The 26717-nt window shown below is 40.5% G+C and overlaps 6 protein-coding genes across 7 annotated transcripts in view; all 6 read right to left on the bottom strand.

The window, feature by feature from the left end:
* LOC148421445 (uncharacterized) overlaps positions 1-757 on the bottom strand; it is a 64582-nt gene extending 63825 nt beyond the window's left edge. Inside the window, exon 1 of the mRNA XM_088420299.1 lies at positions 673-757. The gene's annotated coding sequence lies outside the window, so the exon portion shown is untranslated. The remainder of the gene's footprint in view (positions 1-672) is intronic.
* Positions 758-2039: 1282 nt separating this feature from the next.
* LOC148421447 (PRELI domain-containing protein 1, mitochondrial-like) lies at positions 2040-8157 on the bottom strand. Of its 2 annotated transcripts, XM_088420521.1 has the most exons (7): positions 7975-8157; positions 7040-7237; positions 6741-6966; positions 5121-5234; positions 4805-4883; positions 3714-3739; positions 2040-2922 (listed from the first exon to the last, which is right to left on the bottom strand). In XM_088420521.1, exons 2-7 carry the CDS (start codon positions 7129-7131, stop codon positions 2887-2889), a joined length of 573 nt encoding a protein of 190 aa, XP_088276647.1. In that variant the 5' UTR covers positions 7132-7237; positions 7975-8157; the 3' UTR covers positions 2040-2886. The 2 variants fall into 2 exon arrangements, with proteins under 2 accessions (XP_088276647.1, XP_088276646.1); XM_088420520.1 differs by lacking the exon at positions 3714-3739 and having other exon boundaries at positions 7975-8155.
* Positions 8158-8961: 804 nt separating this feature from the next.
* On the bottom strand, positions 8962-10901 carry LOC148421448 (antihemorrhagic factor cHLP-B-like). The gene is made up of 7 exons (XM_088419926.1): positions 10783-10901; positions 10045-10158; positions 9883-9967; positions 9533-9699; positions 9335-9451; positions 9171-9251; positions 8962-9105 (listed from the first exon to the last, which is right to left on the bottom strand). The coding sequence occupies exons 1-7, from the start codon at positions 10873-10875 to the stop codon at positions 8962-8964; spliced, it is 801 nt and encodes a 266-aa protein (XP_088276052.1). The 5' UTR covers positions 10876-10901.
* Positions 10902-11321: 420 nt separating this feature from the next.
* Positions 11322-15044, bottom strand: gpank1 (G patch domain and ankyrin repeats 1). Its single transcript, XM_088419694.1, has 4 exons — positions 14121-15044; positions 13083-13224; positions 12945-13014; positions 11322-12006 (listed from the first exon to the last, which is right to left on the bottom strand). Exons 1-4 carry the CDS (start codon positions 14532-14534, stop codon positions 11577-11579), a joined length of 1056 nt encoding a protein of 351 aa, XP_088275820.1. The 5' UTR covers positions 14535-15044; the 3' UTR covers positions 11322-11576.
* A 1001-nt stretch (positions 15045-16045) lies between these two features.
* On the bottom strand, positions 16046-22843 carry LOC148421450 (uncharacterized). Its single transcript, XM_088418564.1, has 2 exons — positions 22721-22843; positions 16046-21406 (listed from the first exon to the last, which is right to left on the bottom strand). The coding sequence occupies exon 2, from the start codon at positions 21316-21318 to the stop codon at positions 18412-18414; it is 2907 nt and encodes a 968-aa protein (XP_088274690.1). The 5' UTR covers positions 21319-21406; positions 22721-22843; the 3' UTR covers positions 16046-18411.
* A 1350-nt stretch (positions 22844-24193) lies between these two features.
* sdk1b (sidekick cell adhesion molecule 1b) overlaps positions 24194-26717 on the bottom strand; it is a 276164-nt gene continuing 273640 nt past the window's right edge. Inside the window, exon 45 of the mRNA XM_088419820.1 lies at positions 24194-26664. Coding sequence (XP_088275946.1) covers positions 26356-26664 — 309 coding nt within the window. The 3' untranslated portion in view covers positions 24194-26355. The remainder of the gene's footprint in view (positions 26665-26717) is intronic.

Genomic DNA, 26717 nt, shown 5'->3' on the forward strand with positions numbered 1-26717 from the left:
CCTGGTGCTGGCTACATTTGAGCAAACACTTGAAGGTATTGTGTACGTTCTCATTGTAATATAATTAAAATGTTTTATACTTAAAACTTTGCCTCGGCTTTGTTGTTGGCTTGGTGTGAATATGTGCACGGATATGTAATTGTGTAAAAGTATGCCTATGAATATGGCTGATGCGACACAGGCATTTTATTTCATTTTTAAGATTCAAGAGTTTTATCGTCATGTGCATAGTAATACCACACAATTAAATTCTTATTCCGTTCACTTCCACGAGCAGACTACAGTCCATAATCTATCAAATAATAAGGTAGGATATATATACACACATATATATATATACACACTATGACACCCACGTACGCCTTCTGTGACGTCAGACGCACACGTACGCATTAATGGGCTACACGGTATTTTCCGGAGTTTTTAAACATCAATAAACCCGCATCAGTCATTAAAACTTGTCATGACACGTGATGTTGTCAAAACTTAAAAAAATAATAATAATTTAAAAATAAATATCCACGAATTTTTATGAAGTCACAATTACAAATCGCAGTTTAATATAAGAAGAACATCGTTTCATTTCTTTACTCTTAATTGAATATGAACGAAATAAAATAACAGAAACATATTCAAAATGAAAAGATAAATAAAGAAAATGCTTGCACTCACCAAAACAAACGGCGGTCACAATTGATCAGTCTTTGCAATATCTCCCGATTTTTCTTCACCTCTTGAGCTTTCTCTTGGCGCTGTGTATCCACTCGGGTGTTCCCAAAAGTTTTTGGTTTTTTTTTAAGCACCGTAACTTCGAACTGAGATGCACAATATCGCATATCCACTCGTGTGTCTCAAGAAGTTTTTGAAAGCACCGTGTCCAGCCGTCCAGACGGTGTCTCTTGCTGCCTTGGTGAAACAAACATTTGACGTTTGCAAATCCGGTGTAATTCCAAACACCAAATCGATCCTTTGCAAACAAAAGGCAGTCCCAGCAGAAAGAACTATTTGCCTGGGCGAGCTCACGCCCCTGGTAGCCCATTTAGAAATACAGTATGGCCGAGTCGGGACAGGTTAGCTAATAGCTACGCTAGCAATCAGGCATAGCCAACGCCGTGTAGCTTGCTTGTTAAGCATTGCACCGCTTTACTGTAGTTAGCATCCACTAACGTCCCGTTCTACGCGAGGCCTCTAGATGGCGATCTTATTACTCGTTTGGCTATTACAGCTATCAAGTTAAACGGGCCGCTGATATATCCGTCTGCGCTTGCGCAGAAGGCCCGCGCCGTGTTGACGCGAAAAGGCCTAGCTAAAAGGCAGATTACATACAGCCTGGCGACAAAGTTAGCTTCTAATTCTAATTGGCTAAAAATTCTAATTCTAATTGGCTAAAAACTCCAACTTAAAACTACAAAACTAGAAGCGTAACCAAATGGGATATAATATGACGCGAAAAGAACAAAATTGGGAGAGTAATTTTATATATATATATATATATATATATATATATATATATATATATATATATATATATATATATATATATATATATATATATATATATATATATATATATATATATACTATAAAAATTCATTTGAAATGAAAATTCCCCCCCCCCCCAAGAAGAAAACCTTTTGCACCCCCATTCAGCATCCCCAACTATAAATAAGATAATTATCTATAAAGATTGTAGAATATATCTAGAATATGTTAGAATATATCTAACATATAATATATAATATACCTAAAACTCTATTCATCTATTCTATTCAGGTGTCAAAGGTAAGCCCCGGGGGCTGGATTTGGCCCGCCACATCATTTTATGTGGCCGGTAAAAATGCTAATTACGATTTCAAGTTTCTGGCTACAATACCCCATTAGCAAAAGTCTCAGGAAACGCATTATGTTAAGATGTCCCCAATATGATAGAAAAATTCCTTGTGTGTGTGTGGATAAATGACATATCCTGTAAATGACATATTGTAAATGACATATTGTGGATGATCCACAATTCCATTGGAGTAAAATGAAAACTGCTGTTTGTCAATATACATGCCTGATTTATTCAAAGACATGCTTGATAACAAAAAGACATTTAGAGCAAATCTATTCCTCTGAAATAACACATTTAAAAACTTTTTACACTTGAAATATTTCAGCTTCATTGAGAAGCCTGGAAAAATAACAAATGCACCATTAGAGATTGATATGAATGAAACACAAGTAGATTCTCCAGGCAATAAATAATTACATTAGTGATGGACAAACGAAGCTTCATGAGGCACTTGTGATATTTGTTTTGACTCCTCTAGAGGGCACTCCTGGTTCAAAGAGGCAGGGGAAGTTCATTACATTTCCACTGCACTAATGTTTCTTTTTAACTTATCCAGATGAGTAAAAAAATAAATAATAACAACACAGGTGCTTCATGAAGCTTCATTTTTTTCCCCCCATCACTAATCTACATTAACATAATCTAAGCAAAACAGCTGTAAAAACAGGATTCTAAACTGACACAGCCACCCGAAGAAAGTACGTTTTGCCTTGACATCATATAAAACCAAGGTGCGCCTTTGACTGATCGACAATTCAGGCATAACTAAGCGACATTGCGTGCAAGTTGATTGCGAGCTTGTTTTGTTTCCTCATGCCAAAAATCAGACGTGATCTTCAGACTTTCAAGAATCGACGATTCTTGATACGAATGGAAAAACGTAGCTTAAGATATGCGTTGAAATGATTCCACCAGACCCCCGAAACACGTCTAGATGATAACGAGGAGAAGTGTCCATTTTCATTTTGTCCTCCGTCAGACGTACTGCTGAGGGTTCTGCGCAGTGGAGGCCAGGCTCTTGGAGGCTCCTTTGGTCTTGTCCGAGGTTTCCTTCACCGAACCCCGGAGCGGTCGCTGGGGCGTCTCTCCTGCATCCACACAAAAGCAAAACGCTGGGTGTGTCTGATCCACTTGTGAGCCGAAACCGCCCACCCTCTCAGCCACTTCACGTTGTAGCGGCATGTTCTACAACAAACTCCTCATGAGTCACATTCAAAGGTTTCCACGAGCTAACGCATTTTAACAAAGCGATTTGCCTGTCTGCAGATCGGCGCGAGGCAACATCTTAAGCTAGCTGCCAGACATTAGCAAAAAATGGACATCCCTTGTTGTTATTATGCTTCATAAATCCACGCATTTTGAACGGTGTACAGGTCTGGACTACAGGCAAGCCAGTCTACTTGTCACACATGCAGAATGTAGTTTGTAGGCAATGAGAGATCTCGTACGACAAGATCTCACGAAAAAAGATTTCTCGTACAGCACAAGATCTATTTTTCTTCTGGATGTTTCTTTTGACATGTTTTCATTTTGAAGATATAGTTGGGATGGGACGGTTCTTTTTCTCCTTGGCCTGGAGGACATGAGTTCCACAATTTCCCAAAACTATTTGAAATGTGGACTCGTCAGACCACAAACCACTTCCACTTTGCATTCTACTGCCTTAGATGAGCTTGGGCCCAGTGTGTCCATCATCTAAATTGGTGCTAGACACTATTGAGCAGGGTTCTAAACATTTAGGGTAGCGCTAGGCATCAAACATCTGTCAAAACAGATGCTTTTGACTTTTTGGCGGGGTTTGTTTACAGCATTTACTTATGTTCAGCTACCCTGGCATCTCTCGTTTCCGATGATGCGGGTGTACCGCTGGCATACTCACCAGGCCGCTCAGCCTGAGGCCGACGTCTGAAGGTGGCGGCGGTGGGACAAAATCACACAAGAGTTGGGACATCCATGACTCTTCAGCATCACACACAGCACTAACACACACATTTCCATTGCATGCATTTCATGTCGGCTGGTGTTGCTTGTCATTGAATCACATAAAAAAGGACAAGCTTTCTCCTTCCTTGTAATGACAATCAGTACCAAAACAAAAAAACAAAAAAACTGGCAGTTACGCTGCTAATAGTGGAATAAACAAATGTATCTAATTAATTTGAATAAGTCATCATGTTAAAAAAATTGGATATTTGAAAATTTGCTAAATTGCGATAACAATAGGTGTTAATTGTTGTATACAACCTCTGGAAGAAATTTTGACCAAACTCGGGCTTTTTGATGTGTGACATCAAAGGAAAAGCAGACCAAAAAAAAAAACCAAAATATGAGCAGGCTAAAACATTGCATAGCTTGTCAAAGCAAGATGACTTTCAATATGCCACGCTGTCACCCCTTCTAAATGCTTGCAAACGGGAGGTCCAGAGGTACACAACATGGGTGTCAAATTTAGCCCATGTCGGGCTCATTTACTGCCATTCAAAATCGGAAAAATTGTTCATTTTGGACATATTAAAAACACGATGTTTTATCATGCACTTTCCCCTGATTTTTGCATAAATTATTTGCAACTTGCTATGTGGTGCAAGAGAAATTTTTGTGTTGAGACCCCAAAACCACCGGGTGGCGCTAGCGGCCAACTTACAGAGTACAACATTTGCAAGCCTTTCAATGACTTTGAGGATTGGACTCCCATATCGCAAAAATCTTCAAAAGTGATAATACCACATGATAAATATTCCTATTTCAATTTCATGAATTAAAATTAAACAAATACAATTTCAATTTATAATTGTTGGGTTTATGTATTGAAGAAGATAGGAGAAAATTGAGATCTAATTTTTTTGGTCATATTGCTAGTTGCTAGTATATAAGCAAATAGAGATTCTGACTACTCGCACACACAAAGTAATGTTTCCAAATTTGACACTTATTGTGTTTTATGAAGTAGACTTCGTTGTGTAGACCAACCTTGAAGGTTTGACAGCGCATATTCCAACCCTTTCATGGCTTTCGCTTGGTTACTCTTCAAGCGGGCTAATCCAAACTCCTGAGCGCAGACAGGAGGGAGAAAAAAAAAACAGGAAATGGGGTTACATGGAGGACAGATATGAAGAACATAACTTCCTGTTTTGAACTTGTGAAGAATTTTTATGCCCTGCGGAAAACAAATTCCTCAGAGTTTCTGGCACAAAACAACTGACTGTGCATAAACAATCCAATTAAGGCGAGACCTTTCACGCGCATCAACTTGCTGGAGTAAAAGGATAAAAAGATATCGGGGCACCTGGATGGGTCTGGAGAAGCCGTAAATGCTGGAGGAGATCCACGACTCTCGTTTCAGCTGGGTGACGCCCGGCTGCTCTGCCGAGTCTTGGAAAACGCATCGCTCCTCCACTGACTGGTGCGAGAACACACACAGAAGCATTCGGAAAGAAACAATCAACTTTTTTCCTGTTAACATTTTGGCTTGTCACAAAGTGAATCTCATTTGTTCAGTTGCCGTGGCAACCCAGATCACTTTTTTAATAGACTATAATCCAGCAAGCAGACAGCTCATGAATGTATTTTTACTTTAAATGAGAAAAAAGTAATATATAGTTTCTTACACTAATTTATTTAAGATTCAAATAATAATAAGAGTAATCATGATAATAAAAAGCTATTGTCAAGTGATACACCCTGGACTTGTGAAGGGTGTTGTAAAGAACATTTCTGCCACCTAGTGGCCGTCATCAAAAGGTTTTTCTTTGGAGAAAACGGTGGTTTAATTGAGGTGAAAAAAAAAATGGGGTTCAGCGTTAAGCCTTTTTGGTAGCCCCGTCCGAACCAGTCCAATACCTCATATGTCAAAATTCCATCAATTCCATACTTAAAAAAAAAATCTATATTGTTAGTTATTTCTTTTTATAGCCAGTGTTATGTCCTATGCATAGCAAAACCAGTGCAAAACACAACTTTGAAGAACATTTTGCCTACTTTGGCTATTTCCTGGAGAAATATATACCTATGGTGCTTTGAATAAGATTGCCTTGTTCATTAAATGTGAATTTTATGGGGATTTTTGTATAAAGGAAGTTTGCTTTTTGTGCCTGTTGAAGACTAGTAAATTATCGACAGACCCAGAAGAAAACATTGCTTTGTTCTTCCAATCCAACCATATAGCAATATGTTTGTTAGGTTTTCAGTCGGTTCAATAAGATGCATTAGACTATGTGCGATTTTTATCATTTTTTAAAAAACATTTGATCAGTAGATGCCTTGTAGTTATTGAAAGCTTGTAGTATTGAAAAACTGCATCTGTATAGAAAAAAATTGCAGTACTTTCAAAGACACACTCAAAGACACTTTACTTAATGATCTAAATAGTAGTGATGGGAACGCTTTACCTGTCTATTGTTTTACTCCTCTTAATGGTGCTCTTAATTTAAAAGAAAAAACGCTAGTGCAGTGGAAAAGTATTCAATTTTTCCAACTTCCTTGAACCAAGAGTGTCATTTAAATGAGTCAAAAAAACATCACAAATGCTACATGAAGCTTCGTTTGTCTATCCCAAATAAATAATAAAGGGCTGCAATTTCTGTAAATGATTAGTGAGCATCAATGGTAAGTACAACTGATTAACTGGTTACACACAACGTTATTCATAAGCCCTATGAGCCTTTTGAATTATTGGAGCGACTTGTGGTTCGAACTGCAGCCGGCATTTTGTTTACATGCTAACTGGTTGTGCAAGTCCACTTTTTGACATTTACGGAATTAAAGTGGGACATCTAGCCAAAAACGTTCTTAACAATATATTTTTTTTCCATTGCGACACACTTTAAATGGACAACTCGTTGAAGTTGTTTACCTATCGAAACATCACTGCAGATGTTGCATTCATAACAGGAAAGTTCCTTCTCACCATGAGAGTCGTGTGGTTGAGGTTCCAGGTGTAGGTCGTCAGACTCCGGCTGACCGGGTCCACGATGGAGTCCTCCACAATGTACACCGAGCGTGACATCCCGGCGGGGAAGAAACGCTCAGCCCAGCGGGGCAGCCGGTTGGTTTTTGTGAGCAGGCGTCTGGAGAGAAGCTTGTGGTCCGTGGTAACCTCGCGGTACACGACGTCCTCCGTGAGAACGTGAGTGCTGGAAAACCACAATGACGCTTAAGCACTTTTATCGTTCGATTTTGGGTCAGCGTGACGGTATTGTATGTCACCTGAAGGGGTTAGGATAGCGCTGCCAAAACGCTGACACGACATGGTCCCAGATGCTGTTGATGTCACTTTTGCTAGTAAAATACTTGACCATTGTTCTCCTGTTGGTGAGCCGACTGATTTGTCAAAGTGCGGTCACATGAAGTGACGGCACAAAAAGACAAACAGGGTGCTGACTCCATCCAAAGTCTGGTTCAATCCTGCAGAGGTGAAAGAATACGTTTTTTTCTTTGTTTCCAATTGCTTGTTGGATTTATGTCAACATCAACTTTAGCTTATGGTATTTTAATTTTTTATTCTATTTTATTTTATTTCTACAACTCACCGAAATAGTGAGGATGGAAAATGGATGGATGGATAAAATAAGCCACGCATTGTATTACTTTCGAGCATAATTGTTAAATTAATTGTTAAAATAATAATTTAAAAAAACTGTGATAGCTGCGATAGTATCTTAACTGAAGCCATTGAAAATGATTATTTTCGGGGTACACATGGCGAACGAAGCTAATTCTATTCTATATACATTATATGTCCTTGACTTTTTAATCAAATTTGTTAATTGTATGGATAGTTTTGTGGACACTTACAAATAGCAGCAAATCATTAATAATGACAGGATGAAATCAAACTGAAAACAAACAATTTTGACAAGTAGATGCGTATCACGTGGTATTTGTAGTTGTTGTGCCAAAGGTTATTCTATTCGCGTGCTAATGTTGCGGAAGCTAAACGACACCAAGCACCGAGAAACCAAATTTATATAAACACAAAGCACATGTGAATGATTATCGTTTATTTGACCTACACTGTGTTATTGTGAGTTTAAGCCTTCGCTATTGGAGCTAAACGAGAGGAAGTTGGCTAGCAAAAAACACACACACACACACACACACACACAGTGCAGACGCTCTAGCGACAATAAGGAAACATTTACCTGTTATTTCGACACATGAAACTGAAGCTGGGATATTGCCGAACTGAGCGTCTTCTTGTTCACGCGTCTTAACTACGTTTAGCCACTACAACACATCTTTCACAACCTATTTTACACCATTGGAATATTGATGCCATTTTGTTACAGCGGCCAAGTACAGAACTACAAACATGGCGTCCTGTAATGCGCGTCTGTCCTTGGCTGCGGCTTGAAGTTCGAGGCGTGGCTTAAAAGATGAGTAGCGCTTAAAGGGATCGAATCCACAACCTTTCGCCCCACTAAATGTCTTGTTCCGCCCACAGACTCTGAACACCAGTTTTTGTTCTAGTGCTTTGGCACCGTAGTTTTAAGCCAGGCGTATTTTTAAAACGTTTTTGGTGAAGATAAAAAAAACACTTTCGACTGCCCCAACCCAAATGCTACCATCGTGCGTTCTCTGCTGGGGACATGTGGTACTGCATCCAGCCGTCATTGTTATGCAGAGAATAGCTTATGACCACAACTTTTGAACCCAATGGCCTACTCTCAGGATTAATACGAATTCCATTGTGGGCTCTTGGACCCTGCTCCTGTTGCACTACGACTCTCCATTCACCCAGAATTTTTATATGTTTTACTCTCGGCTCAGGACAAGAGCACTACCATGCGGTCGTACTTGGTCATTGCACATCGTCACTGCGCGAAAGTGGAGTCAAAAAGTCGGTCAGTTCTAGAGTAAGATCGCCGTCAAAAAGATGCATGCGTGTTTAACCATGCGTACCACGAGCTTCTAGACTTCTGGAACAAAAACTTGCACACGTTCTGATAAGTTTGGTAGTGACCCCAAACTCTGTCAATCCCCGGCACTGAAAGAGCTCGGCAAACAAAGCTTTGAGCCATGTGCAAGTCAATTGGCTGCAAAGATTGAGTCAAGAAACTTTTGGCCATCGCTATAGTTTGAAATCAGACAAGTAGCAGAGTATTATTTTATTTCTCCTTTTATTCACATCACTTAAGCGGGAAGGGACAAATATGGTGGATCGACGGCTGAGGTTTCTGCAGCCGTTTCTTGCAAATGTGACCTTCTGGAGTTTGATGGAACAAAAACTTGCACACAGGTTCTGGCAAACGTGTTAGGGAGTGGGACGGTTTCTGTAGAGAAGATTACAATGAAGCACGCCGCGTATACAAATCCATGCAGATTTCTTGATACTTACTTTTGGTGGATATACTTCACACTTGAGTTCTGTCAGTTTGTTGTGCAAGATGTTATAGGAGATCTCACAAAAACCATGATGCTTTGGGAGGGGGTGGAAATTACATTAAAAAAAAAAAGCACATTTTACCCCATCTCTAGTCATTAGAACGAATGCAAACTCACAGCTCTGTCAGGACAGCGAGGCCTGCAGCCAACATAGGATTTTCCGTCCATTTTAGGACACACTGTCTCCACCAGGGCAAAGGCAACATTTGCAAATGTGCCGACGAATGGAATATACTGCCACAGAAACAAGGTAATTTTTAAAAGCCATTTAGCATGGGGCACTGAGCAGAAAAGAGGAAAAAAAAAAATCATTACCCCATGTGTAACACGATCCACTTCCATCAGCATGAAGTAATTGAGGTGTTTATTCTGTTGGCGTTTGTTGAACTTGATCACAGCCTCATTTACGGCCTTCACACCAATCTGGTCATTCAGAGGCAACAAGTTGGGGCAATCGGGGCAAACTGCCAAATCAGGAGTGTCTACAAAGGGGATGAAAGTTGATTAACACACTTTACAGAGGGGGGGAGGAAAAAAAAAAAAAAAACAATACCTTGACATACAGATTTATTCTAATTCCATTTCAAATAAACTCCATAGCTACTTCAATTAAGTATCAAACTTTTTTTTTTTTTAGGTGGTGTGTCAAAAGTGTGTTTTATGACCTGGTGTGGTGACACATTTGTATTCGTCGACTTGAGTCACACCCAAAGCATTCTTCATCTTGATGTAGCATTTGGCCACTGCACCCTAAAGGCAACATAATGAGCACGTCAATAACCGCGCGTAAGCAATGGTCACCTTTCATTATTAAAAGGAATAATTACCGCTAGTACCCAAACCTTACATTGCTCAATAGGTTTGGGATTTGTAAAGTGACAGCGGGTCTGCACCAGGACCATATCAACATTAACGTAGCAATGGTCGAACACCTGCAGAGACTAACAAAAGAGATGCAAGTGTTACAATAGTTCATTTTAGAGGCATGTTTCATAAAACTACTTCGCAAAAAAAAAAAAAAGATCACTCACCTGTTCAGCAGTAAAACGCTAATATTTTATCTGACTTGTTTTAAAACAAACTTCAAAAACTTATTTTGCTTCTTGCTTTTCATTGCGACGTCACGTGACCAAAGCCAGACCATTGGTGAGTTGTGGTTGGTCATTAAGTGAGTTTAAAACTAACGTTGCTATGCTCAGTCTGTAGAGTTTTTTTTATGTATTTATTTTCCATGAAAATTAATTCAGTCGTCAAATAACAAAATATTAATTTGTTACGGCTAAAAAATTTTTTTAATGAGTTTTATGGAGATGCAGTCTTCACTCATGGATAAACGTCACAAATAAGACTTTTCCAACCTGTTTCAGCTGCCTTCGATCGCGATATATTAAAAAAAAAAAAAAAAAAAAAAAAAAAAAAAAACACGTGAGCACTATGCCTGACTAAAAGTCAAACAAACTCTACCGCACAATTTAAACTGCATAAGAGCCATAAAATATGAAAAAAAACCCCAATACATTCTCTTCCCATAATCGAACAAAATAAACCACATGCTAAATGTTTACCGGTTGATAGCCTTCACTCAGAATCTTCTGCAACTTGAATTTGAAGCCATGCTTTTGCTCTCCATTGATGTGCTGAACAGCGAAGTTAATCATCGCAGCTACTCTTCTCTCGTCACACGGAACCCTTGGAGGAAAAACCGCAAGGAAGCCAGGAAAAGCTGCAGCGCACCACAAAAGAACCGCAAAAAGTAGACACCCCATCTTGTCACGGTGCAACTGGAAAGCAGCACAGACTAAAAGAAACGTGCATCGCGCGCAGATTTTTAACCAGGTTGAGGAGCCCTGACGACCAATCGCAGTAGAGCCTGACACCTGTGTCTAATTAGTGGTGGGTGTGCTTTCAATCAGTCACCTGATGCTGATTACTTCCTGCCCAGTTTATGAGTAGATATGTTTACATTTCCATGATCAATTATTATTTTGTAACATTGCCAGCGTTTTAACTTTAAAGGTTCGTTTGACACGATACTCGCATGTTTACCATCTTTACATGTCCCACCACAGTTATCTCAGCAAAAGTCTCCACACAACACTTTGGCAATCTTTATACAGATATTTATTTAAACAATTTATCTTAACAAATGTATTTTGCATTGAGTCCCCATAGGCATAACCGAGACAAAAACAGAAATACAACTGACTGCAATTCTAAACTTTGCCAGTAGATGTCAGTGTGCACACAAGAAGCTTTGATTAAACCATTTGGCTCAAGTGGTTCAACGCCTCAGGGAGCTTCATCTCCAAATATGGAATTTCAGCCCTTGTGTTGCAAAATAACACAAACCCGGTGGGCGTCACAAATAAAAAGAGGCTCGGAAATCCCTTTCCCAGTTTTTATCTTCTTGTTCTTTCCTTCGACATTCCTCTTTGGTCTTTCCCTTCCGTGCTGGCTCCGCCTCCCCGTTGACCGCGTGGCGATCCCCGGCCTTAAAGTGAGTCACTCTGGCTTTGGACGCGGAGCCGTAGCCGAGGCCTTTCTGGTCCCTCTTGAGAACGGTGGCGACGGGTCGTTTGGGCCCTCGGCCCTCGGGACCCAGGCCCCCGCCGGGCCGCCAGCCGCAGCTGAGCATCATCTTGTAACTTTTGGCGGAAGGCGGGAGACAGTAGTATGGCGTTGGCGGAGGGCGCTTGACACTGAACTGATGCAGCGTGGAGGACAGGTGTGTGGACGTGCTGCTTGTATGTTCCACACTGCACACTTGGCACCACTGAGGCTGAGACGAGCTGGGGGACACACAGGAGACTACTTAAAAAAAGATGCAGTGATTCCTAAAATAGTCATATTTGCCTCCACTATAGATGACATCGTGCCCCTATTCATAGCCAGCGGTGTGGTCCCCTTGATTATACACGAACGAAGCTTCGTGAAGCGCTTGTGATCTTTTATGACTCGTCTAAATTGCACTCTTGGATGCTGGAGAGAATTATTTGATTTCCATTACACTGGCGTTAACTTTCAAACAAAGAGTAAAACAACAACACAGGTGCTTCATGAAGCTTCATGTTCCCATCCCTAGCATGCAATCTCTGTGGGAAACTCTTGTCAATGGGAATGAATGTGATAAAAGTATTACAATTTGGGAAAAATGTGCATATATGGAATGATAATAATTCTAGCTCTCATGACGTGAATCATATGTGAAAATTAGGTGAATTGTATGGAATGTGTCCAAAAAGTGTGAGGAATTAAAAAAAATGCCCACAACTATTATTATTATTATTACTATTTTTGTTTAAATTATGAATAATTTCACTGTGCGAAATGTGAGAAGTGTCTGTTGTTTGACTCTGAAGCACTCATTAAACAGTTCGGGAATAATTTGTTGCTAAATTTGTGTGCAGCAATCATTTTCTTTTGCCATTTTGCAATCTTAGATAACAATGGATTTTTTAAAAAGCGCTCTAGAAAAATAAGAATCACATGAAATAAAAATGAACAAGGCGTGGGCGATAGAGCAAAAATGATTTTTTAATGATAAAATCATGATGTATTCTATCATGATTTTTTTTTATTACTAAGAAATACGAATTAAATTGCACATATGAGTAGCGAGTAAAGTTTAAAATAAGCTTGTGACTTGAGTTCCATCACCACCATCTGGTGTGGAGATGAAAAATTACAAAAAATTGCCTGACAAACTTTTGTTGTGGTTTTTCCTAACCTCCTATGAGTTTGTCTTGGTGGACTCCTCCCGTAGCACTCCAGCTCCTCCAACACGTCACCGTGGCCCGCTGAGAAGAAACCAGGAGATAAATCATGTGACCCGTAGGAACGAATACTGGGCGGACGTTTGGTTTACCTTGCGCGGCCAGATCTTTGGCATCCCGACCCTGAGTGTCCACAACGCCCACCCAGGCGGCGCCTCGCTGCAGCAGCAGCTTCACGGCGGCTCTTTGACCCGACCAGCTTGCGCACATCACGCCCGTCCAAAAAAAAGTATCCTGCAAGAGAAATGACAAAGGCGAAACGATTTCTCAAATGCCGCTTTGGTGAAATATCATAATCTGGGATGAATCTGTTTACTGATATAAAAAAATATATATATATATCCTTTCATGTGTAGGTTTATATTACCGTTTCAATTATTTAATTATCATAGAAGAACCTTTGAAGTGAATTCAGATTTTTTTTCAAATGCGTGCATTAAATGTTACATTTGATTAAAATAAGAGTGCTGAGAAAATCACTTTTGAGGCATTTTTTCTTCAGTTTATCGCAGATTTTCATAAATGACCAGAACTTTTTTCTGTTGCAGGTTTACATCACTATTTTCCTTGCAATTCTTCTTCCTTATAAGTCTGATTAGTTAAAAAGAGCAATTTACTCTGCTAGATATATTTAAATCTATTTCAAGCTAACCTCACCGTTTTTCTTGATATTTTTCTTCATCATAAGTCGGATAAGGCAAAAAAAAAAAAAAAACAAAGTAAAAAAAACAGTTACTACTTGTTATTTTGAGACTTGGCAAGTAATTCAAATTTAAGACATTTTTCTTTTGACTTTACAGGGAATTTGATTTGCAACATCCAATGGGACAAGTGACCATCATTTTCATGGAATTTTCTAAAAATCACTAAATGAGCATTTTAAATACGCCATAAGAGAAAAAATTACTGCTTTATACATGAGCCGAAACCTATACTGCTTTCCTCATCTATAATCTTCCATCTGTGCTAATAATATCTAATTTTAGGGAAACAAAACTTGTTGGCATCTCAGAATTCTGACCTGCCCAAAAATTGGGAATATATTTCAACTGAAACATTCACCTAACAAGTTGAGCGAGAAAACATTAACTGGGATTTAGAATATCTGTGTTCCATCACAAATCAGACACCTGGAAATTGATGTCCACCCCTTTGGAGAGCAAATCTTTCAGCCCAGCGAGGTCTCCTTCTTGGGCACAGCGCAGCAGCTTGAGTCCCTGGAGCTCCGACAGCATCTCAGAGTTGGCGTGTCCACCATTCGTCTCTCTCGTTCGGGTTCCTTCCACACCTCCGGCCGCCCTTCTTTCAACGGTACCATCGGTTCCAGTCCTCCTTCTACTGGAACCCCTGTTCGACTGCGTATTTCGACGATGTTGTCCACATCGTCTTTTGAGAGTCACTTTATCGTCTTTGAGGAGGTTTTCGTAGAACTGTCTGGCCTCTTGTCCGCATGTGGGGTTGCACGTAGGGGAGGCTGATGGATCAAGCGCCTCTATGGAGAAAACGTCCTGTTTTCTGGCAGGGGTGAAACCTAATCCAGCCATTGCGAATGAATAGCAAACATTTGTTTTTAAATACACCCCGGCGACAAGTTATGCATAATTACACGAAAGTTGCGTTTGATAAGACGCTAGCTGATAGCATGAGCTAATATTTTTCTCGGGACTAAAAAAAAAAAAAAAAAAAAATCTATCGGCGTTGATGAGCACCGCATATAGATTTGAACTCGCCGACTAATGCACACACGTACGATTAAAATAGCTTTTGTTCAAAGACAGTAAAACGCGTCGCTAAAGTATGTTACTGTGTTAGCTTAATTTTGCTAAAGGGTTAATGGGCTAATTTAACACGTTTGGAACGTCTTTAACCTCATTTTTTTTTAAAGTCCAGTCTCCAACGTATAGCGTGAATTATGATCTTCCGACAAGTGTCCGCCATTGCCCAATGTATCGTCACATAATGGGATGAAAATAACTTTACGTGGAGAAAATAACAACACATCCAGCTGACGTAAACATGTTTTTCTTCGACGGTATACGGCGTTGTAACGTTGCTCAAAATTGAGTGCTGCCCCCTAGCGGGTTAACAAGAAAGGTGAAATGATTGGAAGATGTCTTCCGGCACAAAGTTTAAGGTTAAATACAACTTTAAAATGTGTATGGATATATAATCCATGAAGAAGATATAATTCTTACTTGTTATATTTGACGAAAACAAGATTTGCATAGCAGGGCATGAAAACTAATCCTTTGAATGTAATCATTGTTTTTGTGAAGATGCTGCATCTAAAAGTCAAGGTGACTGACAATAAACGTGTCCATTCAAAACTTTACATTATTCTGATTTATTTATTCAAGGCCTCCGTGTGTTTTTCCATCTGAATATTTGCAGGGGTGCCCAAACTTTTTTTTCAGGCGAGGGCCATATCCAGAAAAAAGCAAGGATGCAAAGGCCTCTTAAAACGATTCTGCTTTAATTTATGAAACACACTTAATTAAGCACACAATTAAGCAATTAATATAATTGCATTCTAGTTGATTGAATATATTGCAACATATCAGCTTTGTGTGAAAGGTTATGAGGGGATTTTTATTTAAGATATTTGGGCACAGTATCCCACGAGGCCAGGTCCACACCGGCACCGAACAGCAGCCAAATCCTACAGTATTTCCACATTCAAAATCAAAACAATAACAATCTGTCGTCGGTGCCCATTTTAGAAAGTTGCTTGAGAATCAGCGATAATGTTCATAGATCAGTGGATGAAACCAATTTTGCTTGTAAAGTTGAATTATCTTTTTTCCACCACCTTTATTTCATAGGATACGTGCTATTATTTAATTACTTAACATCATTTTTAGTTTATGCCAAGGGACACTCAAAAAAGAATAATGGGCCTCAAATGGACCCCGTGCCACAGAGTGGATACCACTGATTTACCTTCTCTGTTAGTGTATATCAGTGAGATTTGAACACATTTTGATTGGCACAATCCAAAATACACAACATGAGAAAAAAAAAACATTTGATTAGAAATGATGAATGGAAATTAATCTCATAATTTACAAGCATTTATTTTCACAATTCTCAATGCACAATTGGTGTACTATAGCATTGACATGGTCCATTTGTTTGACATTTTAAGAGTCAAAACCCACTTAGATTTTTGAAGTAAAACCACCTGCATGTCACTGTTAGTCAGTCAGGGGGATGCAATATTAACTCTTTGACAGTTCTTACATTTTATTTCTTACCAATCACTGAATACCATTAAGTGCTGCGACTATGAAAACGTGTTTTCTTCCAATCCAATATTGGTCAAAAACATACTTGCATTGAACATGACGTTTCACTCAAATATAAGACTTTGTACAGAAACTTCACATGTGTTTAATACAAACGAAATTGAGTACAAATATAAACCTGTTTATTAATAATAAAACAAGTTCTAAAAAAAAAACTGAACTGTGTCACATAAGTCACATACTCTACTTGTCTTTTCCACATCGATCCCGAGTTTTTCATTCTTTTTTACAAGAAAGAAACAAAAGAATGACATTGAAAGAACCACGTCTGTTAAATGGTGGACAAGATTTGAAAACAGACTACCAAAATGACCATTGTTGTTTAAAGTGTCATGCACATCTATGGGTTTTACCAAGCAGTACCAGTTAATACATTTAATTGCATTTTTCACAGTTTATGTCAGTGATTTTTCGACGTTACAAACATCGAGCAATCAAGTAGTTTGTTGGGTGCAGTATAAATGTCTCCGCGTAGCATAAAGTCCATTCAAGCAAGTGCGGATCATGTCTTAATGGTCCATATAAGAGCTTCTCATTCCTTTTAAACCAAAGGCGTTTAAACCAATTGAACAATTGTTGTTTGTCACTCAACAATTGCTATTTAAAAAACAATGGTCTGATGGTAAAACATGCATCGTTTTAAGCTACTTTACATTAAACACAGTTTGTAAATTTATAATATGCTTTAATAGAGGAAAAGAAAATGTACTGAAATAATGACTATTGAAATGTATTGCACATATATTAAATAAAAAAAGGCCTTGGATCATTTTTTTCAAAATAGTTTAGAAAGCTTGAATAGAAATGTGATGAACTTAACAGTTAAAACTGAAATGTACTTTAAAAGTAAAAGTAAAAAAAACAACAACAAAAAAAACCCTAAAGAAGACGTAATAGTATATAATTCAGTGATTCTTTCATTTTCCACCAGAGGGAGCCCATGTATCACTAGTGATACCCTCACAACAACTCGGAATCACTGGCCAAGAAGACCATTGGACCATTGTTGTGAAATATCTACCTCATACTCTCCAGTTTTCAGTACCGCATTGTTTGATTAGCTACTGAAGACATGCTGCTGTCAGTTGATTGGCTGACAATGAATTGCCCGCCTACTTCCAAGTAATTGGCCCGATTGAATGGGAAGAAATTAAAAAGTGCCGCAGTCGATTACAATTAAAAAAGGGTTCAACTTCTTCAAACATTACCACCAGCACTTTACTATTTTTTTTCCATTCAGTCATTTGCTGAACTCTTTTTTTATTATTTGCAATAAAACGATAGGTTTACAAATGCTAATCGTATTACTTGAAGTATAACAAATAATCGATTGTTGGTGAAGGTTCGCAAAAGTGCCCATTTATGTCAATGAGTTTAAGATTTACCAAACTTTCACAAAGTTTGCTGTTTTTCGTGAGGAAAATTGCAGGCAAACAAAAATAACTTGACAGTACGTCAGTACTGTTTTGTTGCCCTGTTACGTATATTACAGATATTTTTTGGGCAACATATGTGTGCTTTTTATGTCATTACAAATACAATTTAAAAACAATAAAATCAAATTTTTCCAAACTCGGATTGCGTGATCGGGATCCGGACATCCTATCCTTATTTTTCTATATAATCTCTGTTGTACTTTTTGAAATAATGTTCTGTAGTTGAGTAAAGAACTGAAAATGATATTTAAAAATTAATTCATCAATATGAAATTAATCTGGGATGGGTTGGGATGGTAACACAAAATTGTCGTATGTCGGGAAATAGAAACCTATGTTAATTAGCTAACGTGTATAAAACCCCAAGTAAAAAACATCTACATTGTATACTGTATACATATTAAAAATCGGTAACAAAATAGTATAGTAAGTGCTACTTACATGTAATATACATGTAATACAATTAAATAACATAAATACAAAATATATAAAGGATTTAAATACCTTTGAGTGACGTGACTTGAGCTTGTTATGGCCGTAGCGATGTATTAAATTTCTCTTGCTCCTATGAACCAAGAGTATCATCTCGAGGAGTCAAACAATATCACGAGGCGCCTCATGAAGCTTCGTTTGTCCATCGCTAGCCATCATCATCGTGATTTTCAAAGATCGGAACCGCATCACCAAGTCAGCTCGGCGGGAACCAGTTCCGAGTCTTTGGGATGGAACTTATTGATGTGTCTGTTTCTGTCTCCGGTCTGCCTGAAGGTCTGCCTGCAGTGAGGACAGGAATACGGCCGCTCTCCCGTGTGAATGCGAGAGTGAACCATCAGCTTGTGCTTGCTGATGAAAGTTTTGTTGCAGCTGACGCACGAGTACGGCCTGTCGCCCGTGTGGTAGCGCTGGTGCATCCTCAGCTCGGTCATGCGGCCGTACGTCCTTCCGCAGTCGGAGCACTGGAAGCTGGGCGGCGCGTCCATGTGGCGGCGGCTGTGCAGTCGCAGCCCGCTGGCCGAGCGGAAGGTCTTGTTGCACTCGGAGCAGGCGAACGGTTTCTCGCCGGTGTGCGAGTAGATGTGCTGCTTGAGGTTGGCGGCGGTGGGAAAGCCGTTGCCGCAGTGCGGGCACAGGTGGGGGCGTTCGCCCGTGTGGAGGCTCAGGTGTTTCTCCAGCTTGCCGGCGTTGAGGAAGGTGCGACCGCAGATGTCGCAGCTGAGCGGCGCCTCGCCCTTGTGGCCCTCCAGGTGCGCCGTCAGCTCGGCCAGCGTGGCGAAGGCGGCGTCGCAGCGCGTGCAGTTGTACGGCCGCTCCTTGCGGAATTTGCGGTGCTTGAGGCAATGGCGCTCCAGCTCCTCGTTGTCCATGAAGGTGTCTGCGCAGTAGCTGCACTGGTAGGGGCGCTCCTTGGTGTGTGTTTGGAGGTGGTACTTGAAGGTGGTGTGCTTGAGGAAAATGCACTCGCAGTGAGGGCATTTGCTCTGACGCCGACTGTGCATCTCCACGTGTCGTTTGTACTGCCCTAGATTGCCGAAGTGCTTACTGCACAGACCGCAGAAGTAGTGCTCGTCCTTGTGCTTCTCCTCGTGTTTCCTCAGCGCCGCTTCCACCTTGAACTTTTTCCCGCAGATGCTGCACAGGTAGCAAACGTTGTGCGCCGCCACGTGCGCTTCCAGCTCCTGCCGGCTGCCGAAGTTCTGCTCGCATCGCGGGCAGGTGCCGCTCTTCTCCTTGGCGTGGTTGAGCAGGTGTTTCTTCAGGTCCTCGGCCGCGGCGAAGTTCTTGTGGCATTCGGCGCAGGTGTAGCACTCGTTGTTGGTCACCTTGCAGTGCACCATGATGTGCCGCTTCAAGTGGTAGCGTCGCCCGAATACTTTGCCGCACTCCTCGCAGATGAGCGAGTGCGGGTTGTGTGGGATATTCTGGTGAGACCTGAGGTGGATCTCCAAGTGGGTTTTCTCCTTGAAGGTCACGTCGCAAACGGGGCACGTCAGATTACCGCCCGCATGCATCTTGCGGTGCGCCTTCAGCTTCATCCAGCTGCTCAGCGTCTTGCCGCATTTGTGGCAGGAGTAATGCCGCATGTCGTGCTTTTGCCTCATGTGGCGGTTGCGGTGGTACGACTGGCTGAAAGCCAGCGAGCAGACGGTGCAGCGGAAGGGTTTCTCTTTGGTGTGCGTGCGCATGTGCCGGGTGAGCTTGTCGGCGCACGTTACGGTTATGTTGCACACGGGGCACACGTGGCTTTTCCTGCAGGGGACGCCTGCGCCGCTTTCATGGAAAGTCGGCGTTGGCGTTTCCATCTCGCAGCGAACCGCCGATTCCTTGCTTTCGGCCGACCCGCCATCGACAACGCCCCCGATATCGCCGGGCAATGTCTCCGTTATGTTGTTTTGGACTTTCTCCCCTCGGATCTCCTCCGCTCCTCCCTGTTGGAGCTCCTTGTGATACGTGAGGTGGTGTAAAAACGCCTCGTCGTTGGGCAACCTCTCGGGGCAGTAGGGGCAGAGCAGGAACTGCGTGGCGTGGGTCCTCTTGTGGATCTTGAGCTCGGCCACGCTCTCGAAGCTGTCGCAGCAAGTCGGGCACACGTGCTGGGCAGCGTTGTGCTGGACTCGCATGTGCCGCGTCAAGTGATACGACTGGCTGAAGACGGTGGGGCAGACGGGGCAGCTGAAGGGTTTCTCCTGCGTGTGCGTCCTCATGTGTCGGGCCAGCTTGTGCGCGCTGGTAAAGTCTCTGTTTGTGCAGATGTTGCAACTCAAATTTTTGCGGATCTTCGCGTTGCAGTCCGTACTCGGCACGTCCCAGGATTCCTCCAGTTTGAAGTGCGGTGATGAAGAGCTACCGTCGTCGTCGTTATGATTGTCATTTTCATCGCCGTGATCATACGTCACTTTGGGTTTATCAGGGCTTGAGTTGGGCCTCGATTTTTGTGTTTGATTCAAGGCTTTCTCCGCGCGCCGAGGTCTTCCTCGTTTGCGTCGTTGCGCAACAGGCTGGGCGCCAGGCTCGCTTAAGACTCGGGACTCCATGTCTTTCACGATACCCAAGGCGGCGGCTAACGTGAGCGTTTGCCTTTGTGAGCGCAGCCGTTCGCGGAGCTGCGGCCATTTGTTTTTCTCAATCAGCTGATTGAGGATCAGTTCGTCACCGGCGGGGGTGCCGGGTGGCAGCAACGCCCCCAACGCCGCCGCGTACTCATCCGCGCTCTCCTCGCCTGTCTGAGCCCTTTGGTGGAATTGGAGCAAGCGCTGCCGAGTGGTGCGGCCGGCGGTGAAGTAGCCGGTCAGCGTGGAGATGGCCGCCGAATACGACTGCTCCTGTGGGAAAAGCGCCGCAAAGATGCGCTGACCCTCTTGACCCAGACAGTTATGAAGAAGCATACATTTACTGGCGTCGGTCAGCTTTTCGTCGCCAAGGGCGTTCAGGTAGCGTTCAAACGCGTTGAGCCACTTGGGCCAAACGATGTTCGGTTCGTCGGGGGTCGGCAGGAAAGGCGGAGGCAGGGCCAAAATGATTAGTTGTGGTTCTGGAAGATAAACCTTTCTCATCAACTCATCCACAGCAAGAGTTGTCACTCCACCCATCTTTCCCGCTCAGACCGCGTTTTACATCTGAAACAACTTTCACTCGGGTTTGCTGGTGAGCTCTCACAGTCAGGTTGATGTAAGGACACTAAGAAAACAAAAATAACAAAAGGATTTCATGTTAACACTAACTGTAAATGTATACATGTCTAAAGGCCATTTTTGAAAAAAAAAAAAACAAAAAAAAAACGCAATGCTATTTTTACTTGTTTAACATATAAACACGCCTGACGACAACTCCAGCTGTTTGTTGTCCGATTATCTTTGTTGTTAGGGCTGCACGTTTATGGCCAAAATAATAATCACGATTATTTTGGTCAACATTGAAATCATGATTATCAATCACGACTATTCATCATGTTTTGTCAAACATGTCTATTTATTGCCATATTTTTTTAAACAAGCAGTATATAAACAAGCCTTCATGGCTTGATACTTACAAAAAATAATAATAAACTAAAATAATTAGAGTAAATAATAATTTAAAAAAATTCACCCCCAAGAGATGGCAAACATTTGGCACGCAGCAACACAGCTAACTAACTTAGTGTAACTAATTTTAAACCAATGGAAAAAAAAAAACTACTTAGAACCAAGTATTTTATTTACCTTTAAATTTTTTTTTAATCAATTAGCAGTCAAAATGTCATATTTGGTCATTTCAAACCGAATTTATTTCAATCGTATTTTTCAAAATGGGTCTCAACTAACAGCTAGCACTATATATATTAGGAATCAGGTGAGAAACTCAATACCATTTCTTACTGGTAAACAACATATGAGGGTGATTAAAAAGCAGAGGCTTTTGTCATGCAAACATGTGGAAAACATTGCCCCCTGGTGTTAGGATGACAAAGTGCTTGATTTGACTTGTAATAAAATAACGTGCTTGACTTTTTAAATGTTAATATTGCAGGGGATGAGCTCATAACTGTAATTTTCAAATCCAGCCTGGTTGGGATAATGATAAAAAAGCCTTTATATTACTACTAATTACAAATTAATACCAATTTTGCTCTAGTGATTATGAGCGGCTAGTAATAGGCAAATGTGACGGCTCCCTATCCAGGCCTATACACTCGTTTTCAAATCACATCATGTATTCATTGAGTTAATTCGCAGTATTATAAATACATCCGAGTATATCTCGCTTATGAGTAACAAAATCACATGCAGCAACTCATCCAAAATGATGTGTAATACATTTGTAATTATGGTCGCCCTCTTTGATGAAAGCTGTGCCTCACATTCCGTAAATCACTATTTGCACAGGAGATCTATCGACACCAATCGATTTACAAATATAACGAATGAAAACGGAATAATTATTTGGTCCAAACACGGATGCAAAATACATTCAAATCCAATTCATACAATAGGGAAGGAGGCTATGTAAACTCACCCCAACAAAACGGGCTGCGCAATCCGCGGCTTGGCTCGCTCAACAGTCGCCCCGGTGCCGAGATGTTGTACTTTTTTCAAAACTACATCCGCTTGTGTGACGTAATTTGAGAATAGATTTTAGTTTACATCCATAACAGCCTTGACAACATCGAGAGAATATCCGCCATGTCAACGCGTTCTTACTTCCGTCTATCTCAAGGACATGGAGGAAACCACAGCGCCCCTCTTTGACCTGGATGCTTTCTGCACCGCTAGAATTTTTTTTTTTTAGTACCACGCCGAGCCTTGTTGTTAAAATTAAACCGCACTTGTAGATTATGCGTGCAGTTATAGTCTTCTTTAATATCAAATATATTAAATAAGTACTTAATATTCCCCCTTAAAAGTCAAATACAAAAAAAAAAGGAACCAGAAATCATTGAATTTAACTCATTCAATGCCAGGGACGTATTTTCACTATTTTGTCAAGACATTCAATCTTAGACTCTCAAGTATCAATTGAATACTTAATAATTAATGTCCGGACTCTTAAAAACGTAAAATTACATCCCTGGCATTGATTAACGTTTTAGTTTAAGGCCTGAAAGTGTCAAACTCCAGCCCACGATTTCCTGTGTCCTGCAAATTCTCCAGGTTCCTCTTTGCAAGCACCAGATTCAAATGATCAGCTCGTCATCAATGACCCTGATCATTTTGAATCAGCTGTGCTCCAAAAAGAAACTTGGAAAATCTGTCGGATACTAACACTTGTGGATTGGAGTTTGAAATATAGTGTCTGGTATTTTTGTAAACAATACATTTTCAATAACTAAAAATTAAATTAATTACAGTAATTACAACATATGATCTTTGTACTAACTATGAGGTTAGGGTTAGGATTGTAAAACTCTTTGAGCACCCGATATATATATATATATATATATATATATATATATATATATATATATATATATATATATATATATATATATATATATATATATATATATATATATATATATATATATATATATATATATAGCTAGATAGATAGATAGTTAGCTAGCTAGCTAGCTAGCTAGATAGAGCTAGAGAGCAAGATAGATAGATTTTATATATATATATATATATATATATATATATATATATATATATATATATATATATATATATATAGCTAGATAGTTAGCTAGCTAGCTAGCTAAATAGAGATAGTTAGCTAGATAGTTAGCTAGCTAGATAGATACTATATATATATATATATATATATATATATATATATATATATATATATATATATATATATAGCTAGATAGATAGTTTGCTAGATAGATAGTTTGCTAGATAGATAGATAGATAGATAGATAGATAGATAGATAGATAGATAGATAGATAGATAGATAGATAGATAGATAGATAGATAGATAGATAGATAGATAGATAGATAGATAACCATTCCAAATGACAAAAAAACAGGGCCATAGACACACAGTTTAACAATGACCATTTATTCACACACCATAAAGGCGTTAAAACGTGTGACGGAGTGCTGGAGGCTGCTGGCGGGCTGGCTGGAAACGTTAAATAATACATGAGGAGTACAAAGTATGTGTGTTGTGTGTTTCAGTCTGGTCTGCAGGGCTCAAAGTTCAGCCACTCGGAATTTCTTTTACATGTACAAAATTCATTTTGAAAAATATAAACATACAATGGCGCTCGTCGCGATTAACAAAGATAACTTTCTGCGCGCATGCGTCGAACATACACACTCCGAAGTTGCGATTCAAAACAAAACCAAATATAAGGGAGAACGCAAGTGGTTTCGGCTTAGTACAAGCGTCACATGTTGGGAGAATAAAATCAAAATGGAAAAAAAAAATACTGTTGACTTATGAAAGAAGATTCGGGCAGTTGAAGAAGAAAAAGTTGTCAGAATTCTCAGAATGTTCAGTCAGAAATGACTGACTTCTTTTAATAAAAATCCAAACTCTGGATGTCAGTTTCAAGTCAAAATCCTGACTTTAAATCCAAAGAATAAAGTCAGAATTTAATGTCAGGATTCTGACTTTAAAATGAGAATTCTGACATTTCAGAATTCTCATTTTAATCACAAATTTCACATTAACCAGAAGTCTGACTTTATTTTCTGAATTCTGACAGCATTTTAAGAAGTCTGGGTTTGAAGTAAATATTCACATTTTGAATTCTGACTTTGCAGAACAAATTCAGTTGTGAATTCTGACTACAGTTTGAATTGTCACTTTAGCCATAATCCTGACTTTTTTCTCAGAATTCGGACTTCAAATTCGGACATCTTTTTCACAATTTATTCCCAGATTTCTGAGTTTGTTCTCTGAAGCGTGACTTTAACGTCACAATTCTCAGTTTTCCTGTTAAAATTCAAAAGTGTCATCATTCTGATTTTAGCCAGAATCCTTGCTATGAATTGAGACTTTGAATTCTGACTTTATTCTCAGAGTTCTGACTTTCCTCCCAGAATTCCAAACCTGTTCTCTGAAGTCTGACTTTAATCTCGTTTAAGTGAGAAGAAATTTGAGTATTCCCAGAATTCTCACTTTATCCTCAGAATTCCAACTTTACCATCAGAATCATCAACTTTGCTCTCAGAAGTCCGACCTAAAAGTAAGAATTCTTGGTTTAAAGCAGTGCTTCTCAAATAGTTGGGGGGTGAGGGGAGTGGCGTGGTAGTGGTGGCGGTTGGGGGGGGGGGGGGGGGTGACCCCAGGGAAAAGGCTTTGTTTTTGTCATGTGAAGTGTAATTGCAAAAAAATTTTCCTAAAAAAATTTCCTAATTTTCCTTTGAATTTCAGGCACTTTGCTGCACTCAGTTATTTTTTTCTGTTTTAGACTAAGCTGTAACCCGTACAAACAATGTAAAAAAGAATTAAACATTGCCAAAAGTTGAATTATATTGCTTTTTCCTTTTGTTGATATTAAAAAAAATTATACAAGTTTCGGTATACTTTTACAAGTTTTATAGGTCAGTGCGTCGACTGGGGGGGACAAAAAGTGTTTTCTTTCCTTGGGTGGGGCTTGGCAAAATATAATTGAGAAATTCAGAGATTCCTGACCTCAGAATAAAGTCGGATTTCTGAAAGTCAGAATTCTGAGATACAACTAAGCTTTCTCTTCACTGTCCCTAATCCTCTTCCATAGTTTTCATATCATCAAAACGCACAATCACACTCAATTTGTAGTGCTGGGGGAAGCGTCCACAAACACACGCACACGTCGTGTAACAGTGATTATCACTTCATTCCCCCCTAAATATATTTTAAAGCTGTCATCTTCATATTTGTGCACAAAAAAGTCCGCTTTTCTTCGTCACATCAGATGGTGCACGTGTACATTTTCGGAGTGTGAGATGTACTACAGACAGATGACAAGAAGCTTTATTTATTTTTTTTTTTTGTGCTGATTTTTCCATGTTCCACCGACTCATTTCTCTTCTCGGAGAGTCTCTGCAGTGTCCCAGTCGAGGCGGGAATTCGATTGTGTGTGTGTGTGTGTGTGTTGTGGGAGCACAGTGACACTCAAGCATGAAAGAGCCGGAGAGCTTTGTCGATGCGGACGAGGGCACGGCGTCAGTCAAAGCGTCCCGCTCTCCGGTTCCTCCCGAAAGTGAGTCCCCGATCACACAAAGGAAGAGAATCCGGTGACGGGCGTGCGGGAGCCGGGCGGGTTGGTGTTGGGGTTGGCGTGGGCCAGCGCCGGCTGGCCCGTGGGCGTGTAGACGCCGCCGGCGCTGTGCTGGGTGACCACGGTCTGGTAGTAGGGCTCCGAGTCGGCGGCGGCGGCGCACTCTTCGTAGCTGAACGGCGAGCCCAGCGCTTTCAGGCCTTTGGGTTGGCGCTTCCAAGAGTTGTAGTAGGTGGGGTCGCTCATGTAGTGGTTGACGAAGGAGTGCTTGGGTTGCTCGTCCTCGTAGTCGCTGTCCGTCAGCTGGATGGACCCAAAAAAAAAACCCCAAAACACACAGTTGTTCACTTAGAGTC

Source organism: Hippichthys cyanospilos, chromosome 7 (assembly GCF_059441005.1).
Source record: "Hippichthys cyanospilos isolate Australia breed blue-spotted pipefish chromosome 7, RoL_Hcya_1.0, whole genome shotgun sequence".
Taxonomy (NCBI): domain Eukaryota; kingdom Metazoa; phylum Chordata; class Actinopteri; order Syngnathiformes; family Syngnathidae; genus Hippichthys; species Hippichthys cyanospilos.